Raw genomic sequence first — 21522 nt, forward strand, 5'->3', positions numbered from 1 at the left:
CCGTTCCTTCACTCCACGGTGTCACCAATTAGCCAAGGCCCTGGTTTCATTAAGGCGTCGGCGCTGCAGCCGGCTGCCTTCTGTCACGTCCCCGATAATAAGCCAGAGATGGATCTTACACTAACACACTGAGACGGCTTGGAAAACACAACTCAACCAAACTGGCAAAGGCATGTTGCACACTAACACACCCCTTGAGTTTGCGAATGCACGTTTGGATGCAGACAATATATCAGACGATTAAAAGAATCTAAATATTAAAATGTAGAAATGCTAACAAGCAAATGAAAATTGTTTTAAAGCCTAGCCTACATAAAACATTAAAGTTGCATCAAATGTAACTTTCATTTACTGGACATGACTTTATGAGACACTGCTCATTTTGTTTTAGTATTCTTTGTATTTAAAGAATACAAGACAAGGTGACACTTGTCTTTCAACAACTCTCATTCAAACCACTATCTGCCCAGTCAGAAGGTCAGTACCAGGACTTTTTATAAAGTTGTTCTGTACCTTCAAACAATGCATTTTAGCCAGATGTAACTTAAGTAGCTTTACCATTCATTTGCACAAATACCACTGTTTGTACTTGGGCTTGTTTTTCTTGTAGTCAGAAGACATTTTTGTATTATTTTCAATGAAAATACAAACAAATTACCTGCAATCTAGAACCAATATTTACATCCAAAGTTGGATCTGAGAAAGACATAGAAACTAACCATGTTCCAGATGCAAGCCCAAATCCTACGGGATGATTCAGTTTTTCTAATCAGGTGTCAAACTAATTCTTGCAAAAGTAGCTTATAGCAGTTTGTCTATGAATTACGTGTTCAGCAGTAAAGGAACATGTTCACAAAAAGAGGGTGTAAATCTGTTTAAGTGCATGAAAGGTTTAATGACTGCCAGAAGTGCACACAATATGTTTATTACTGCATCTGTTACTGAATAAAAAACATGGCAGCCATGTTCTATTTTAGAGTTTGGTAAAAAAAAAAAAAACCTCCATTTCTCTTTTGAGATTTAAACTTCATTGGGTCTTCCTGTTTATTTTTCAAAATTAGAAAATTACTTGAGGCAAGTTGTGAGACCTGAAAATATGGAAAATAGTAAAAAATTTTCTTAAGACTTCATGTAGTGGCAATTTAGGAGTCCATGAGTGTTTGTACAAGTCAAGGCACAACACACCTCTGGGACTATCGACGTCTATGTAAAAGATACATATCGGGAGTTGGAAAAAGTTGGACTAATTAAAACAGGCAGTTGTACACGCTTTTGGACAGAGTCTGAAGTATTCACACATTTTATTTATTTCCGGGTGTTTGTGGTCCCTAACCGTCACAAATTATGGGGGTTCACTGTATTTGGTGACTTACTACTTTAACTGTTGCACATCTGAACAAGAAAACTATCTCAAACTGATTAGATCAATATTAGCGCTTGGAAACAACAACAATGAGGAAAACTAACATTGCAGCATTTTGAATTAGATTCAGAACAGCTACTGAAGGAACCTTGGGGTGGTTTGGCTTTCTGAAAATGTTAATTAAATCAGGAGCTACATAATTAAAGCGTATCTTTCTAGACAACTACTGGCTGCTTTCAACACTCAATCGTTCACAAAAGTTGGAGAAACATTTCTTCCAGGGCCAAATAATGATTGAGGTTTGACACCCTGCCCTCATTATATTTTCAGCGTTTCCAAGTCCAGTCACACAACAGTTTACTGTAAGCTGATCTGTATTCCCCCTGTACATTTCCAGCCACAGCAGCATTACTCTGACAGTTTGCAAAAAGCAGAGCTGAACTGATGTTGGGGTAAGGTTTTCCCCAAAGGAAACTGGTGACTTGAATGGGGGGAAGATTTTCAGATACACAGGTGCTGCTGAATATTAGTCTCACACCAAGAAGTCTGGGCTCATGGGAGTGAATTATTCATTTTCCGAACCCAGACTGTGCACCTCTGCCTTACCAAGACACTGTTTGATGCTGCTGCAAAACTGAAGCTGGGCCAAAGATGAGCCACGCTGCCCATTGGAGGAAAAGCAAGCATAGCATGGAAAACGGACTGAAATCAACATTTAAATCGGCTCATGTTCACGTAATCACAAAACGTAGTAATTCCTATTCTCAAATTACTCAACTCAGCTTGCTGTGGAAACCAGCGTGCGAGTCCGCAAAGTTCAGTCTAAAGTTGGATGGGTGTATTTCCAAGATAATTTAGTTAGTAATTTAAAAAGTTTTGTGGAAGGTGTTTATTTAGTCAGTAAGAAGACAATGGCTTCAGTGGGATAAACGTAGCATCTGGTGCTTTTCGTCTTTAACAGATTGTAAAAATAAATGCTGATATGAAAAATACAGGACTGGTGTGGAAGAATTTAAGTAAAATATTTTCTAATATCATTTTAAAAAAAATGCTAATATCTTTAAAAAAATGGCTCTGAAATTCTTTGACTTCTACATAAAACAAACAAAAAAAACTAAGATATTAACATTACCTATGAAAATACTCTCGTCTTCAGTCACATAAAATTTTCCCTGGCTCTGTTACTGATTTGAAAACATTAAACATTATCTATGCTGCTTATTCTTACTGCAGGTTTAAAGCCTAACAGCAGGCTGACTGCAACGCCCCATCCAGATTCAGTCTCCTACATCGGTGACTCTGAAATGTCCCATTTTCTGACAGAGACTTAAGACTAGAGCTGCACAATATATCAAACTGAAGTAGTCATCACAGTAGAATAGGACTGGAATTAAGCCCTTTGATGGCAAAATTTGGTTATACAGGAAGCCCCTGGATTCAGTATTCAATTATTTATTTTAGGATTATTTAAGGGAAATTCACAAATGTCTTCATAGAGCACATCTAGGTTGGGAATGCTACTTGACATGGTATTGGCTGCAACCCAACCAATCCAGAAACAGTATATTCATCTTCTTTCACTCTCACTGTATCTCCCAGAAGTGGCGGTAAGGAAGGACATGAATGTTAGCTTCTGCAGTTGTGCAAAGATGGTTTCCATTGTTCTTATTTATGCATATATTGGCTGTTAATATGAGCAATCGGTTGAAGGCAGTGTGCCACTAATAGAAAGATTTAACTTTGCATCACTTCATGGTCCTATACGGTCATACATATTTTAACAGCTAACTGGTTTCCACATTTAAACAGAACCTGAGTTTAATAACTCAGATATCTTTTTAAGGGACAAAATTATAAAATTTGATGTTAATACTGATGAAGAAAACTTTGTGGAAAATATTTATTTTTCCCATATTTGCAAGTGTTGAAGTCTATCTTGAGAGAATATGAGGAGAGGACAACAGATTTCCACTCTGAATTGAAGTAGTGGCATTATACATTTCGCCGGCAAGAACAATTAACAGAATTCGGCACTTTCAAATATCTTGCTTTTTGATCTTTAGCTCAAAGCAAGTGCAGGCACCAAAGTATTGGCTTTCACGCACTGCAAAAAAAAAAAAAAAGACTCTATTCATAATGTGTCCCATTTAAACCTGTACTGACTTCCCTCAGCTGGGACTCTATGTTGGATGGTGTCCCATTTAGAAATGAGGGAATGGCAGAATGGAAGATTTGCTTGAAGACTTAATATAAAAGAAAAAATGCATGTTGAAATCAAGGCTTCATTTAAAATGGAGAAGGATTGTTTTACTTTGATATTATTCCTTTTGATCTAATTTCTAAACACAATGTGTTGTGAACTTGGGCCACTCACTACGAAGCCTGACACTAAGGCAGCTGAATTGATGATAATGCTGCTGAAGAGCCAACAGAAGCTTGAAGCTTTCTCCTTTAATTACTCCCCATTTTGATGTTCTAATACCAGCAAGTCTCCGAAATCCCATTCAACTGAATCTATCCCCCTGGCCGACGGCATGCTATCATTACAATCAACTTGTCAGATTTTGAACCAGTTTGTTTATTCAGATGTGTATTATTCCAAAAACATGTGTTTTCAGCTTCGTTTCCTTTTGCAATTCAGAGCTTCACACAGATTTGTCTAATGACTCCTGCGCCCTGTAATTTCTTTAGCGTGGCAATCTCTGATTACAGGGTGGGAGTGGAGCTTCAAGCCAGGCATCATCTTTTCCAGTTATTGTTTTGCGTTTGCTCCTTCTTTAAGATGAGCCTCGCAGCTGTGTGTCTCGGTGACAGATTTGCGGAAAAAGTGTTTAAAAGTGAAACGGGTGAGCGCGTTGACTTGCTGCTGCACATCCCCGTGGATGCCGGTTTAAAAGGCATTATTTACTCAAGCACTTTGGAAATTGTTAGAAGAGATGAAAAGTGATCCGACACCAGTTGTGCTGGATGTCTCAGAGAGGGCACGAGCCTGCAGTTAGCAGAGCCGTCCCCAGATGGGCTATTAATGCACTTGACTCGTGTCAGATAAGTGAGTTAACTGACTGTCGCAAAGAAAAGAAAAAAAAAGAAAAATGATTTTTGTTTAAAGGTTTAGTTCCTCGGGAAATCACATTCGTAGAAGAATATCTCTAAACAGGTAAAATAGTAGCAGTTTGAAAACGTATCCGGACTCCTTTCAACTTTGAACTCATTTTATTACATTAAACTTTTAAGTGTATTATTGGGAATTTCAATAATAGACCAACAGAAAGTGGAGCATTACTGTGAAGTGGAAAGTTTTATATGATACATGGTTTTCTACAGTTTTATATAAATGCCTGTTCTATGCTAAATTGTGCAGGTTCAGCCAGATTGGATGCAGAACTGTGAAAAGCAACTTGAAAGTCTTACAAAAGATTCTTAGCTATATTTAGGTCCAGGTTTTGATTAGGACTTCAGCAACAGCAACACACATTGATCTAAACTCCCCACAGCACCATGCTACCACCTCCATGGTTCACCCTGTGATGAGAAGAGTGAAGTTTGAGGCGACTTACGATATAATGTATTTTGTTCTCATCTGACGAGAGCATCTTCTCTTTCACATGCCTACATGGCTTTAGGAAAACCTAAGGAAGCCCAAATATGTGGTGTTTGTTTGGATCCATGTTAGCCATTGGTGTGACAGTGGCTACTTTTCATTTCTCATTTTAAGCCATTTTTCGGTAGGTTTTCTGTTAGGATATATCCTTTCCATTTTCAGATGATGTACTGAATCGTGCTCTTAGATATTTTAAGGTTGGGATATTGTTTTAAGACCTAACCGAGCTTAAGGCTCTTCAAACTATTTTGAGAAAAATTAAGTGAAAATAAAAGTAAGTAAAAATGACTTTGCGCCAACCAATCAGAAAAAGTCCCAAGAAAACTCGCTAAACTTTGTGGGTGTAACATAACATGTGGAAAGGTTCAAGGGGTTTGAATCCTCTTGGTGTTTGGTTAGAGCGGGTCAACAGGGCAGTTCTCATCACTTTGTGAATGTTTTTTTCTTTTCTGCCGTTCAAACAGCTGCAGAGTGACCACCATGCATGGTGTGCAGTGTACAATAATGCCATTAAAACCTCTCCTCCTGGGGGGGATCGGTCACACGCTAGTTTGAGCTCAGGGGCCAACACAAAAGACACCCATTTGAAAAGAAGCCAGACCCAGCCGGAGGAGGTCAGAGGGCTGTTTACAGAACAACAGTCTCTTATCGGCTGTATGCCTCCCCGAGGAGTCTCCACCGCGAACAGATAACAGCCTCCAAACAGGCACCGGAGTGTGACCGATAGGAGCATAATCAGGTACATTGTGCTTTGGGAGGAAGAAGTAGAGGATAACGGTGGATAATAGTGTGCACTGCTGTTAGTGGTGCGATCATACGCCAGACGGCTGCTTCTGCATTCAAAAACATAAGGACCAGCAGGGAAATGAGAGACGGATTTGTTCTGGGTTCCCTTCGAAACAGCATCCACGAGGCCTAATGTTTTCCTTCTCTTACTAATAACCCGTGTTAAGCAGGACCACCGGGGCCCAAATTATCCTCAGGGATCGCTTCATTATCGAACAGTTAAATGGTCAATAGGTTCGGCCGAGGCTGCTTTTAGCACAAGGGCAAACAGGCAGCGTAAAAGCCAATGCAAATAACTGGCACTCAAACAAGGCCTAATGCATTAATGACTGCATGACGTGCACTAATGTGACGGCAACAGATTCATACTGACAGTAATGGAGAATTTTGCCTCTGGTAATACTCATAAGGCCCGGATGGGGAGAGGAAGAGGAGGGGGAGGAGGGATGTACACCTGCCTGAGCCTTGACAGAAACCTAATAAATAACAGGAGACAAGGTGAAACAGCAGTAGCAGCTTCTCCTCCCCACTTCGTACAGTCCTCTTCTTCCTCTTCCCACTGCCACCACCTACGCTACCAGCAGCATCAGCCTACGCTGACAGCTTTTTTCTGGAATGAAACGCAGTCACTTCTCCAAGTTGGCTAAAGCTCTTGTCCCACAAAGGAGAGAGCTTGGGTTTGAGTAACACACTGCTATAAACAAAGTTATTTTCCTATTTTTGTTTCTTTTTTTTTTGTTGTCATATTCAGATATTTTATATACTCAGATAATGTGAAATATCAAACAAAGATAACTTGAGTAAATACAAAAAAAGAGACCGTTTTAATGAATCAAGGTAAACGCCTTTGTGAAAAATGAATTTCCCCTTCAATCTCACAACTGTCTGTGTCACCATCGGATTGTTTTATGTCGCTGTGGTGAAATTTTGACCTGCTTTTCTTTGCAGAATCGTTTCAATTTAGCCATACTGGAGGGATTTCATTCACACCACCACATATCAAACTCACTAAAGACCTGGATTTGATTAAACCACTAACACACCTTTTTTTTAAACCAACAGAGATTCTCCTACAGGAAAGCAGAGTTCATAATGTCCTCAACTTCTCTCTTCAGTCTACAGAATAATCAGCCAAAAGTCTTGCAGTTCACCTCAAACATGAGACACAGTTTGGATTTTGCTGTGTAAGTCTCCCATGTTTTTTTTTTTTTTGTTTTACCCAGTTTCTTAACTTAACTGAGACAAGTGCTTTTGATGTTGTTCTGGGTTGTTTTGTGACTTCCTGAATGAGTCTAATGCTAATTTTCGTAGGCCAACCACTCCTAAGACAGGTCGCCATTGTTCCATGTGTTCTCCATTTGTGGATAATGGCTCCCACTTTGGTTTACTGGAGTCAAAAAGCCTCAGAAATTTGCTTGTAGCTCTTTCCACACAGGCAGATGTCAGCGACTTTGTTTCTCGTCTGTTTTGGAATCTCTCAAATTCTGACAACTGGAGCACTAATGCCTGTAAATTGAACTGTAGTAAAAAAACAAACAAACAAAAAAAAAAAAAACTGCTGCTTCTCATTTCGCACATGTTGTTATAAACAGTTGCAGGACATGACATTAAGCTTCAACAATTCAGGTCAACTCTATACATTTACCTGAATCAAATAGCAAAGTGTGCTCTTCTAAAATCAGCCCCCCTCCCCAGGGTTATGGCCAAACAGTCCTGCATAGATGCAGCTGATTGAAGTGCAGGGTCTGAAGATGGGGAGGGGGAGGGAATCTGGCAGGGTTGAGGTCAATTCAATCTGAGTGTTAACTCTCTGGAGCGCCCGCCAGTTATTTCTCTCCAAGACAGATACGATTCTTGCAACTTTATTATTTTCTTTAAAAGACAAGTGAACTGGAGCATAATGCGGTCTGCAGAGCAGAGGTTCAATGATCAATTAAAGCAGAAGACGGTGATGTTCTGATTTGAACAGCTTCGCCTACTCCTCCCCGACTCCCCTCCTCCAACTCGTCACCGTTAATAACAATCGAGTCCCTCGGAGCATTAATTAGTGAAAACTTCCACTGTGCCTTGGATTCTCCAAGCCACCTCCCGACGTCTGCAGGCCTCTGTAAACATGATCCGCTGCATATTACAGTTGTTGTTTTTCTCAGACACGGTGATGCGATCACAGGATTGTTCGAGCATGCCTAACACACACACACACACAAACACTTCACGCTCTGTCTCTCACTCTCTCTTCATTAGCCATCCCCTGTGTTGGCCTGCATGCCATTCATTAGCTTTTATCCTTCTCATCTGAAGAAAAGAGGGCTGTGTGTAATTAGTTCATCCTCTGTTTGTCCGGCATGCCTCACACATTATCATTCCACCACAGATAACGCTGCCACATCAGCCTCCTCCAGAGTGAACTTCAAACTATTAACGCCTCTCAAGAATGTAAATAAAATCCGCTTGCAAATCAACAACTAATGATTGAATGTAGAGAGGCCCTCAGGGGATATGAAGATGGTGAACCGCACTGGTAGACTTCCCAACACTTTACCTCATTTGAAAGCACTCATGAAAGGCAGATTTTATACTTGCAGCGCAAACAGTCGCATGTTTGTGTCTGACTATTTTCACATGTTTTGCTGCTGTTGAAAGGAAAGCCAAAAAGTTTTACCTCAACACAATGTAGCCGACACAGCAAGTATGTGGCAGCAGGAGCTCTGATCATGTGAGACCAAAAGTGAACTTCTTGGCACATGGCGATAGCGTCGTGCTTTTGGGGGATGCTTTTCATCAGGAGAGAAGTAAACAGGTCAGAGTTGATGGTCAGATGGATGGAGCTCAGTCAGGGTGTCTTTTTAATGCCACCATGAATGAAAATGAAGATCGAAAAAAACTATAAATATAGTGGGTGACTGGGGGATCCTGCTGTGTTACCGCCAAGCATAGCAAAAACTGAAATTTCCACGGTTTCTTTGTGGCTCTGGACAATTAGCTTTGTGCTTCTCAATCCGCATGAGGATCTCTGCATCCTTAGCCCCATAGTGCCAAGTTTACAAGTGTTCTTGTACAGATTGCACCTGTTGGCAGCAGAAGTGAATCCTACTGGCAATAAATGTGCAATTAACCCCAAAAAAGCTAGCAGCTTTCTGGTAGCCTCACCACATCGAGTCACAGAATGCAGTGAAGATGTCTGCATAGAAATCAAAGCTTTGCCAAACAAAAGATAAAAGCCAGGGAAAAAACCCTACAAAATACAACATGAGATATTCCATTTTTTTTCAATCCAAAAATCTAAAATTTTGAACTTTGAAAATCTTTTTTTATTTCTTCCACTTTACAATTATGTGAAACTTTATGTTGGTCTGTCAAATAAAATTCCAATAAAATACAGTAAAGTTTGTGGTTGTCCTGGGCCAGAAGGCGAAAAGGGTCAAGGTGAATGAACGCCTTGTCTGTTTTAGGTGAACAGTAAGGAAATCACAGCCTTTGAGAGGTTCAGTTTTGGGACATTGCAGAAGGACAATGACCTTAAATACACAGAAGCTCCTCCTGAGGTTTTTGTGGGAAATGTGGAACATTTCAGTCCAGACAGGTCAGTCATCATGTGCTTAACTTACTGAATCTAAAAGGCAAACCTCCCCGAACAGAAAAATGCTACAAGTGGCTGCAGGTCAAGTGTCTGCTGATTATTAGTCTAAAACATTTCAGACAAAAGTCTTTATAAGGCAGATACTAATTTCTCGTTTTCCGACGTTAGACGTTCTGATTCAGACTTTTAAATATTAAACAAATATTTTTAAATACTACATAAGATAATATAAATTTATGGAACAACAAGATTAACCCACCTTAGGATAAAAAGCATATGACTGACTTTCATCAGATTTCTGTAAAATTGAACTCAGTAAAGTGCATTAAAGTACATTTTGTTGACTAATACATTTACAAACTCAAAATGAGATAAATATGATGCATTTAAGGAACAAATGCAAAAACGGTAGATTCTAGTCTCTGACTATTTGATTGGTGTATCTCTTATTTTAATCATTAAACCTTCTAACTTCAAATTAAAGGCCAAGCGGGACGCTCAACATCAATGTGTAAAACCTGGGAATGAAGGCTGGATGCCACACCATTTGGGTCTGAGGAAAAAAAAATCTAAATCTGCCTTTATTAACTCCTTCACTGCTGGGTTTCATCGGCCTGCAATGTTGCATTCAGCTCCAGCTCTACAGCATGATGAAGTGTTGTTTACTCTTTTCGACGACCTCTCTGCCTTCTGTAACTGATTTCCTGCATTTCCTAGAACCCCTTGTGGCAACTTCTGGAGAACAGAGGTCGGCTTTTTCCATTTTAACCAGGCAGGATAATGTGTCAAACTGGGAGCCCTTTCTTCAGGATAACACGCTTTGTTTTGATGATTAAAACAGTGAAATCTAATATAACAATCTCATGTGTGATTTATGTCGCAGACTCCTGGTTTGGTTCTCAAATGAGAAAACTCAAAGTAAAGCTACCTTTGCAGCTGCTGCATCAGTAGCTGCTCTTCTGTAATACAGCTCTATGTAAAATGTGTAATGTAAACACATATCCAATGGTTACGAAATTACTATAGCATACAGTTATGTATAAAAAATTAGAACAAACAATATGCATAAACTTAGCTCTCTCACAGAAAATTCTGAAAGATAATATCTGAGCCACAGATTTTAACCCAAAACTCAAGTGCAGGAGAATGATCCAGAGCACACCAGCAAATCCATTAAAAATGGCTAAAAATAAATAAATATGTTTGAGTAGCCTTGTCAAAGTTTGGACTAAAATTCAATAGAGATGCTGTTGCATGACTTTAACAGGACGAAATGGTTGAAAACTCTCCAATGTGGCTAAATTAACACACTTCTTCAAAGAGGAGCAGGCTAAAATTTATCCACAGCAATATCAAAGACTAGCTGCCAGCTTGATGGCAATTGTTGCTGGGTGGAACAACCAGTTGTTAGGTTTAGGGGGCAATTACTTTTTACATAAGGCCTGGCTAATTTGGATAGCGTTTGTCCGCCTTCATGAATAAAACCACAATTTAAAAACGGCTTCTTTTATTTTATTTTTTTTGAAGAATAATAAAAGACCGTGTTTTTAGTTGTCATTAAAGAAATCCAGTTTTCCTTTTGACACAAACCCATAAGTGAAACACATAAGACCGTCTCCATATACTCCAGGCTTCCAAAACAAAAATGTAACAGTAAGTTTTCAAAGTTTAGCCTGATAATTGACAACTCTCCCATGCTCCCCCTCCTCACGTCTACCAGCCACAATCAGTCTTAAGACAGCTCAGCTGACAAACTCAGCAGACCTTTCTCTGGAAATACACACACGAGCGTACAGTGTTTGAACGGCTTCAGTAAATCCACGTGTTTCCACGGCATTCATTATCATCATAATAAAAGTGTCTGAAAAGCAAAGTAACAGAAGAACGCAGACACCTCACTTTCTGCTTTGTGCTATCATCAATCACCACGCAGCGTTTCTCCTCAAACACCAGTTGAAGCCATCATATAAGGAAAATAAAAAAAATTCACATGCATATTTAATTTCATTCTCCAGTGGCTCACACAAAGGAAGCTGCCACCTTTTAGGACACCTTTCGGAAGAAAGTCTCTATTAAATCTGAGTCAGCCGGGAGAGAGAAAGAAGAAAGATGTATAAAAAAAATAAAAAAAATCACAAATGAAAAACTATCTAAATTATTGCCAGACTTCAAATGAAGTGCTGTTTATCTTCTCAAGCAGCCAAAGTGCTGTTTTACTCCCTTAGTCACAGCGTGGATGACAATCAGGATCGGTCAACCAGGACGCTATCAGCGGCAGTCACTCTACGGTGACAAACTGCAGCTCTTCTACTCTTCCAGCTTGGGCATTACTCTCAACGCACGGCTCGCCCCCATCAGAAAACAAGGCAGGTTTTATGGCTAGCTGGAGAAGGTGGTAAACATAACAAAGTGTGCAGCTCCCTGGAATTTAATGTGCTCGGTCAAAAGACGAAGTATAGATATCAAAGGCCAGGGCTGCTGGAAAAAAAAAAAAAAAAGGCTGTGTTTATAATAAAGAAAACAAGCGCCTTACACAATAAGATTTTTTTAATGATGTTTTTTTTATACTTTGTTTCTGAACAAAGTATAAAAGAACAGAAAAGCAGATGATCCATGGGCTGGTTACTGATGTCAAGGTTTAGAAACCGCAAAATATTTTTTTAACACACCAATACTAGTTTAAAGTGATTTTAATAGGAACTCTAACCACTGCATCATCATTTAGGCAGTGGTTATTTATACAAAACATGTTAAAGACAACTGCTTTATGTGAAAAACTGACATTATTGTTCCTGCTGGTAATGCTTTGTGCAGATTTTTCCACTTTTTTGGGTTATTTTGACTGACAGACTTGTATAATTTTGGCCACATTGGCACTTACTGAGCAGAATATTATACTTGTATTGCCGTTCGTCGCTTTATAGAGTAACACAAGCGTAACAAAATTCAAAATAGCTTATTTATACATCATAAATACACAACTGTCTTCTCAAGGCACTCAACAAGGACCAACTGATTTAATTTATATACAAAAAAGTACAGAATTAAATTCAGTTACTGTAAATAAACACCATTTTCATTCTACTAATAATATAATGCAGTCAAGTTCAGTTTACTACGCCATATGATAAGTGTTTCAACTCATCAACTGATGACTTCATTTCGTTGACTTTGCAGACGTTCCTTATACTACAAATGCATGTGGCAACAGTAGAAGGGACAGATTTCCTTTTAACAAAAAGAATCATGAGCTGCCATCCCATAAGGCAAGGTGAGGATTTGAAAAGACGGATCAAACACACAGGATGACTGATCCATGACTACTTTCGAAGTTGTACAAAATATATCTAGTGTATTTGCTGCATCTCTGACAATGCAATCAAATAGCAGATATACTTACAGTAGATCTTTCAATGGCTTTGTGTTATTTATCATCAACAATATCTCCTTACTGGAAGGCGAAATGATTAAAAAGGTTGAAAACAATATTAGCTGGCTTTTTTAGTCTGACCATCTGCTTTGATAGAGTCTGAAGTTGGTTACCAACGATAGGTAGCTATTTTAGTATTAGCGCCATGATTATCTGTGTTTTCCAAAAAGAAAATATTGTTTGATGAAAAAGCCTTCTTTGTGCCAGCTAATCAGCAGTGGACAGTGTTGTTTTACTTTATGAACAATACAAGGATTGATAACTAATTACCAATGTCTTTAGCAGCAGAATAAACAATACTTGCATTTCTCTATTTGTGTAAATACAAAAAAAACCTGTTTATTTTCCACTTTGGTCTCTTGTACTGACCCAAACCGAATGCAGACAGATCAGCAAGGTGACACGACAGGAGATTAAACTGATGGAGTGTCATGGCTTCACTCCTCACCAGTAAATTAAAAGACTTTTCCAAAAGGACTGTTGTCTGTGATCGACTCGAGGCGTCCACCGCCACAAGCTCCTGATACTGTGCGCAGGAGCTCTGGTTACCTCCGTGATCTAATTATCACTTGAGCCGTTATCGCATGCTCTCCATAACAAACGCCCCGGCTGCTGCACGCTTAGCCTCCACCTCTCCATCCGTGTGTGGCTAATCCGTCACCTACCCGGAGAGAGCGAAATGCGTCCGAATTGATTTCATCCTGGTTTACATATTTACACACACACACGTACACACATACTGTGCAATTAGGAGCACATTTATCGATGGTTTTGGCACCACTGGGAGCCACTGCCGAGCAGCCAGCTCCCAATAAATCTCCAGTTCCCGAGGCTGCCAGCGGGCAAGACTGATAAACCCCACGCAAAAAATGGACTGGGAATACTCTGAGCTTCAGGGCAAGAGAGTTCTCAGTCACTAAAAATTGACCTGAGGTGTTGGGAACAGTTGATGTAAGCCGTGTGTTTATCCTAAACATTTTCCAGAGAATATTTATCAGTATTTTAGTTTGCACCACACTGCCACAATCTGTTTCCAAAGTCTATCTGAACTCTGCCTCTCTTGAGTGCTTTGCCTTCATCATCTGGGTATAATATTATGAGTGTAGCATGCTGCCCCCAACAGGCTCCTGACGAAATGCATCGGCTTTCTGCTGAATCTACACAGCATCCTGCTAACGAGCCAAACCACACATCACAAGTTCAAACCAGAAAAAAAAAAAAAACAATGAAACACATTCAGAAATAAGAACAGCCAGCTTCATCTGTTAGAGTGAATTTGAAGCTATGTCTCCTGGCTGCAGGGATCAGCCTCAGTCTGGACATCATTTATCCATTTATTGATTGGATAATATGGGTTAATGTTCCTTTTTTTTTTTCTCCCACCACATAGATTATGTGACATAGGTGGCAGAGCTGAAATGACCCCATTTAGGGACTTGTAAACATGCATTCAGAGAAATACAGTCACTAAATTTAATAGTATTGTTACAAGAATGCCAGTAAGCCACAATCTGGTGAAAAATCTTCACTCTTTTTACAAATGAACCTTCGGCTCTAACTTATTTGCGCTATGTTTATAATAAAACCGGCCAAATCCAAAGTTAGGAGAAAGTGGCAATGCAAACACCATCGAGAGTCCTGATAAACTTCTGATCAAGTTGATCAGACAAATTAACTACAGCTAAAAACAGCTTGGGCACCAAACTACAGCGATTTACATGTTTTTCATTTAAAAAGTACATGTTTCCGTTTCTTACTACCCTCTTTTTATGCTTCTGTTGTAGATTAATGTATGAAGAGAAATAAATAAAACACTTTTTTTCCCCCTCTGCTTTTTGTTTTGTTGCGCCAATCCCCCCACCTCCCAATCTGGTCGTTCATTTTATTCTGGAAGTCCCACTGGTTAAAGATGACAGAAAAGGGAGAATTAAGAGATTAAATGAAACTTGGTGATATGTCTTTTTAAAATACACCATATGTTCTGTTGAATTTGGAGAAGCTGAATTGTTTTCTGCATTGAAACCTAAAAAAAAAAAAAAAAAAAGAAGCAAACTTGGAATGATTTTCTCACAGATTTCAAAACGTATCAACCGCGCTTTAAATTCAGTGTAATGCATTACTACAGGGGCACTTTATGTCTGAAATGCACTAATGAAAAATGACAGAAGGTTCTGCTTTAAGCTGAACCAGAAGCGCACCGGCGGCTCGTTTGCTGCGTGAATCCCTTGAGGTTAATCACATTAGACAGATCAAGATAAAGTTAGGCTCAAACAGTCCCCTCAGTCTACTGTAAACTTGTCGCGCAAACAGCGGCGGTAAAACGGCAGCAGAGTCGCCCACGCGGAGCGCACCTGTCCGCTGCGCGCGCCGTGGGACCGCAAAGGTGAGAACAAACTCCGCGCAGCTGAAAGCAGGAGTTCAAATGTGACATTCCCCGAAATGCGAGAGGGAAAAACAACACACCCGGCTCCACGCTTGAATACAAAATGACACGTTAGTGCGTTACTTCAAGGATTTCTACACCGCAACAATGACTAATGCATCAGGGAGAAGTGATTAAACTCGACTGAAGTGCATCTCTAACCCGTGCCACCGTGGCGTTAAAGGAGATCGCTGCCTGCAAACATCTTAGGGTGATCATCCTTACCTTTAAAAACTTCCCCTTGGACGGACAACAGGAGGCTCATCGCTGCAAACAACCAATTGATAACTTTATCCATGTCGGCAGCGCCGTGGTAGCGTTAACCCCCCCAGTCGCGGGGTTAACTGGAAACTCTTCTTTTTCTAACTAAAACTGTACTTTAGCTGTGTAAAAAATCTAAAGTGGCTCCTCGGTCCTTTGTCCCCTGTCCTGCGGTGAGGGAGGAGGGGGTAGGGGGGGAGGACTGTGGCGGACACGGCTGCGTCTTTGCACTCTTTGGAGGAGGAATGTGTGAGTGAGTCCTGATTCCTGAATTACGCCTGGTTTGAGTGGTCCGGTGTTCAGCTCCGAGAGAGGAGCAGCGGCTGTCTGCGCGTCGTCTGGCCGGTAGAGGGAGCGTCTGAGTCCCGACTGGGAGGGAGAGGGACACGCCGAGGCGTCCACTCCTCCTGCTTCACTGGGGCTCCCAATTGATGCTGATCAGGAAAACACCTGCAACAATTTAAGTTTATGGAAGCACATCATTATCTTTTCTTCAGTATTTTAGGTGCATGAACTTTACACGATCCCAGTCCGTTCTGGTTTAAAATAAATATGTCATTCCATCCATCATCTTGGCATTTGCTTCTAGAATATTGTCAGTGGTGTTGCATTGAGAGCAAAGAGGTGGCGAGTTTAACGGTAAATTATATTTAGTTACCTTCAAACTTATGGTTAGAAATTTTAAGATGAAGAATGTCAAGATTTGTGGGATTATCTTTTTAATGCCTGGATGAGGTCAGAGCAGTCGCAAAGGAGAGCCCATTGAATTTCTACTATAGGTGGTTGAGTTTATGTTTTCAACAACTGCACAATAACAATAAATTATTTTTAATAAAGGCTCTCGCAAAAGTACGTTTTTTTTTTGTTTTGTTTTTTTTACAAACAACACACACATTTTTAACTGACTTCAGTTCTTTTGCTAACTGAATTTATGTGTAGCTAACACTTGGGTTATTATATTTCTACACCTAATTCTCACCTTAGCATTAGCCTTATTGTTAAGCTCCGCTGCATTAGAACTGGGCTCTGGTCCTCATAAGGGAGGGGTGACCACCTCTACCCTCTGAGCGCCATCATTCTGCAACCATGCGTCCTAGCTTCAATGCGCCTAAATGTTCTTCTTCGTTTGTATTTTTTTTGTACCACCGCCCCCTAGCGGACTGGAATGTGGATGACAATGATAGTCAAACACAGCTAAATTAAAACAATTTAGCTGAAACAAAATCTTGAGAATCTCCACGAATGACCAACCTCTGGAAAACACCCACAAACGTACCTATATAAGGAATTTAAAAAAAAAAAACTGTTTCCCAACACACTACTTTATGATGGCAGAACTTTTGCTCTCTTAGTGATAAGCTGCAACATATATCAGCTGTGGCAGTGGAGACAGACAGAACTGAAGCAAATGAGACAGAGCTCTCTTTCATTAAGCCCCTAGAGGTCAGTGTTTGTAATAGCAGGCTCCTGCCAACTCTAAACAGTATAGAAAAAAAAAAACTATTTGTGTTGGAGCAGAGATTCATCCTCAGACCCATTTAGGACTGAAATCGTACACCTCTCCTCAAGGCCCAGAGGAGGAGGGTTGATTATTTGTACTTGAGCAGACACTGGATCATGCAGCAATTCAGTTACCACAGACACACCACAAATCTCTAACAGAATAGATGCAAAAGATGCAAAAAAAAAAAAAAAAACACCCATAACTTGATGTTGCAATCATTGTTGTGAAGAGAGGAGACTTACACTACTAAATTGTTAATTTTAATTTTAATTTTTTATCTCTGCTTCTGGAATTTATCTTAATATAACCCTATTTCAAGATGTTATAACAACCAGGCGGTTTCCTGTAATGTACACACAACATTAGCCTAATAAAACATTTATTTTGCATTTCTCATTGAGACCTTTTTGTTGTTTATTGCACAATAGCTAAACTAAGTCAGAAATCATAATTTAAAACACAGTTCATAAATAATACCCACTGATTATTGTTGTTGTTACATTAAAATAATTTTTTTTTCATATGCTATTTTTTGCTAGCAATAAAATACAATTTTCTTTCCTAACTAGACATGTTCCTGTCCCAGTTTTATACAAGTAGCTTTATAATGTTTGGCAGATGGATTTTTAATCCCAGTTCACCTTGTGTGTCCTTTTTGATCAAATTCATGCATTGATCCCATTAAAGGGAAATGCCGGCTGACATTCAAAAGAACTTCATTAATTGGCCTGGAAAAAAAACAAAACAACAACAACAACAACAAAAAAAAAACAAGGTTGCCTCATTACAGAAGAGATTTTCAAAGCTCTTATGGACATTATGTAACTCAAAATTAGTCTTATTTAAAACAGCAAGTGCAAATAACATTAGGTTGTTTGTCTGTGCAGCGGGAAGGAGATGCAACTAATGACAAAGTCAAACAATGTCACATTCCCTTATTGTTTTTGCATGCATAAACATACCCGGCAATTTCTCGTCTACCAGCAGATTTTATGGCTAATTAAAATTCAAGAAGATTGACATAGGTCATCATTTAGTCCCAAAATGACCTCCTCTTGTCAAGGATATATGGCTCCTGTTGCTGTTTTCCACCATGAGGATGCAAACAATGGCTGAGGCGTTTCAAAGAAACGCCTCACTGTGGTGTGTAGGTTTTGTCTTGGCAGCAGCGGTTCTGTTTCAAGGAATTCATGAAATCCAGACCGAGCAGAGCTGTCATGGGAGTTGGTGAGAGCATGAACTTCAGGGATTGGTTGGAATGAGCGGACAGCGTCGTTGTTTGTGTGTGTTGTCGGCTTATGGAGGGAGAGAATCGTCGGTGTGTTTGTGAGCGTGAGATTGAAGGCTGTGTTTCAGCGGTTGACCATGAACACAATTTGAAGTCATGTTGAACAAATATATCCTGCCTCACTCCAGTGGCTGTCTGATACAACTCCACAGCAGTGACAGACCATCCCATGTCAACACCAGGTCTCAAATCTGTTATTTATTACTAACAAACAAACAAAAAAAAAAACGGTGGGTCTCGGAGCTGTTTCTGCTCACTAATATCTTCTTGTCATTGCTTAGATCATTTGGTCAAGTTTGTTTTATACAAAAATACACATTTTAGCTTGCTTTACCTTTATGATGCCCTGCAATAGTGTCTATACGTCGTAAGCTATTTTGTCAGCCATAAAAATTTACGTATTTTATTGTGGTTCAAAGTCATGCATCAACAAAGCAAAATAGAAATACATGGTTTAAAAAAAATCTGAAAAGTGCGTCATGTACATCCATTTCTCCTCTACTCTGATACCCCTAAATAAGATCCAGTGCAACTAATAACTGTCCCTTTGCTAATCAGGTTCTCTTCAGGTAGCTTGATTAGCAAATATAGTCCAAGTGTAGTACCTCAGTTCTGTAAAGGCCTCTGAAGTTTGTAAGAGAACATGAGTAAACAGCAGGCATCATCATGCCCAGCGTTTAACTTCTCATTGAGTTTTCTTCAGTGCTTGAACATCTGAAAGTGGATAGAATACAGAACAAAGGCAAACCTACCAGTTCATCGCCTTCCCTATTAACTGACAGGCCAGACAAGGTGAGCATTAGTCAGAGAAACAGCCGAGAGCCCCAGGGTAGATCTGGAGGAGCTGCGCAGATCTACAACTCAGAAGGAAGAATCTGTCGGCAGGATAACTATTTGTCATGAGCTCCAAAAATCCGGCCTTTATTAAAGAGTGACTAACGTTTTAAGCGTTGATTAAACAGAGCCATAAGAAGTCTTGTCTGCAGTGGAACAAGATACTCCGATTGAAATGACCAACATTTGCTTCGTAGACTACATGCGACTCACCATATGTAGCAGGAAACAACCACTTTACTATGACACACCATCAGTTTTGAAGATGCTCTTTTCATGACAGACAAAGAAGTAGGCCGTAGTTTCTGAGAAGATGGATCTAAAGATCAGAAAACCTTTTCAGGACTGCAAAATAATTTGCCTGCTAACAAGACTAAAACTACAAACGTACAGCTCTGCATGGATTAGGTCTGGATATATTCACATTCAGAAATACCCAGTCAAAGTTCAAACTTAAAATCTGGGAGAAGACTTGACAGGTGATGATCCTGTCACTCCAATTTGACTGAGCTTAAGCTCTTTGCAAATAACTCTATGCAAAGATTTTATGATCTAGATATGGAATGCTGGAATAGAAATATCACCAAAGTACCTGCAGCTCTGCATATGAGTAAAAGATGGTCCTCTCAGTAGGGGAGAATACAAATCCATAGGTAAAAAATATCCACTCTAAGAAAATGAAGTTTGTAGTGGTGAGGTGACATAATGTGAAAAATAATTTTCTAATTCACCATATGCATCTCCCTTTCAGCTTTTTCTATGATCTATGGTGCTATGGAAAATCTTAAGTCACATTTCATTCCTTTATGTACTATAAATACTTTAATGGGACCAGGTGTTGTTGTTATAACAGTCTTGAGAAATATTCCTATAGACTTTTCAATGGTCTTTCAAGGCCTTTGGATTTCAGTGCTAATGTGGCTAATGTGTGGTTTGAAAAGATCCTAAAACAAATGGGATTTCAATGCAGCTTGTGATTTCTTTGACTTAATCTAGAGTATAAGAAACACAAGTAATAACAGAGACATAATAAAGTATTTCGTCATAAAACCGGAGCTCACAACGAGCAATGACTTTACTCTGAGCTCCACCAGGTGGAAGAAAATATCAGATCCTCTTCAAGACTGAACCCAGCCAAATTTCATTTCATGTACACATGATTGCATTGTTTTGCTCATGGTTCAGGTGTCAAAGTGGTAAAGAAAGAGCACTGATTTTTGGCTAAACCCCTTCGTCACCACAACTGGACTGAACCTCTACCATATCACTGCAGCCAGTCCATCTATCCACCATCTGGGATAACCTGGAAACAAGACACAAAAAGAACTGAAGTTCTTTGCTTGAGGCAAAGCCTGACCCCACGACCCAAAGCAAACCCTGACCTACATCCACGCTAGCAAATTTATGTTGAGTACATATAGCAAAACAGCATTGCTTTCCAGGTGCAACTGTCCTGCAACTTTCAGATTCGACACCTGAAACAAATAAATGGGTCATTTTAAGGTCTCAAAAGAGCCGAATGACTTCTGATTAGGGGAATCAGTCTTATGATTCATATGTGTCTTTTGCAGGATATTCACTTTTGAAGAATGAAGTATTATTTCCTCAGTACTAATGCACATGATTATCAAAGTAGACATCAAAATAGGAATGTTTACAGCTCATACAAATACTTTGATGATGTTGGCTTTATATAGATTTATGTTCACACAGCACACCTTACTAAAAACGTATTGAAAAGAAAAACTACTAATGGCTTAAAAACGTGTAAGTAACATGAAAAACAGAACTGGAATCCTGAAAAGCTTCTTTCAAAAATAAAAAAAAAACTTAGCATGAACATATTTGCCAAATTACGTTTGTCATAACTGCAGTCTGCAAACACAAATGTCTGAACTTTGTTTCATGCCGCAACAGTAACCACCAACAGCGGAGGAGCCTGTTAGTCTGCGGCAAATTACTTTTTACTCCTTCATGTTTCTTCCTGTGGCGACTGTTTCCATTAGTTTGTTATGAAAATGATTAACTAAATAACAAATTGTAATTGATATAACTGGGAGTCTGATTCTTTGTCAATAAGAAACCCTCTCACCCTGTGTAAGGAGCGTCAGTGTGACTGAATAAGTCACAGAAATTTAACTGCACTCCAAAGAAAAAACTTATTAAGCCTCTCCTCATGTGGCTGCCTTACAGCAGGGGGTTTGGCGTTTAATTCCATTGTGATTATCCCCTGCCTTGATTGTCGGAGGCTCAAAATGAGATTGATTAGCTGTCCCTCATTTTAAGAAATCACTGGCTGCCACCGAGGCTAAACTGTTTTCTAAGCTTTGGATTAAGAATGCAAAATAGCTTTGAATGAACTGCACAGGAGCCAGTCGGCGCTCGCTACTCGCTTAGAAATTAAACAGTGTCCTACTATAAATGGAATTGGTGAAGCGCGTAACTATTAAATA

General features: G+C 39.6%; 1 protein-coding gene across 1 annotated transcript in view; it reads right to left on the bottom strand.

Annotated features, from left to right (window-relative positions):
* The window catches only part of LOC106929367 (receptor-type tyrosine-protein phosphatase mu-like), a 192654-nt gene extending 175254 nt beyond the window's left edge, over positions 1–17400 (bottom strand). Inside the window, exon 1 of the mRNA XM_088014377.1 lies at positions 15408–17400. Coding sequence (XP_087870503.1) covers positions 15408–15480 — 73 coding nt within the window. The 5' untranslated portion in view covers positions 15481–17400. The remainder of the gene's footprint in view (positions 1–15407) is intronic.
* Positions 17401–21522: the final 4122 nt, after the last annotated feature.

The sequence above is a fragment of the Poecilia mexicana genome, unplaced genomic scaffold, assembly GCF_051168715.1.
Source record: "Poecilia mexicana isolate PSO_F unplaced genomic scaffold, ASM5116871v1 scaffold_17, whole genome shotgun sequence".
Lineage (NCBI taxonomy): Eukaryota > Metazoa > Chordata > Actinopteri > Cyprinodontiformes > Poeciliidae > Poecilia > Poecilia mexicana.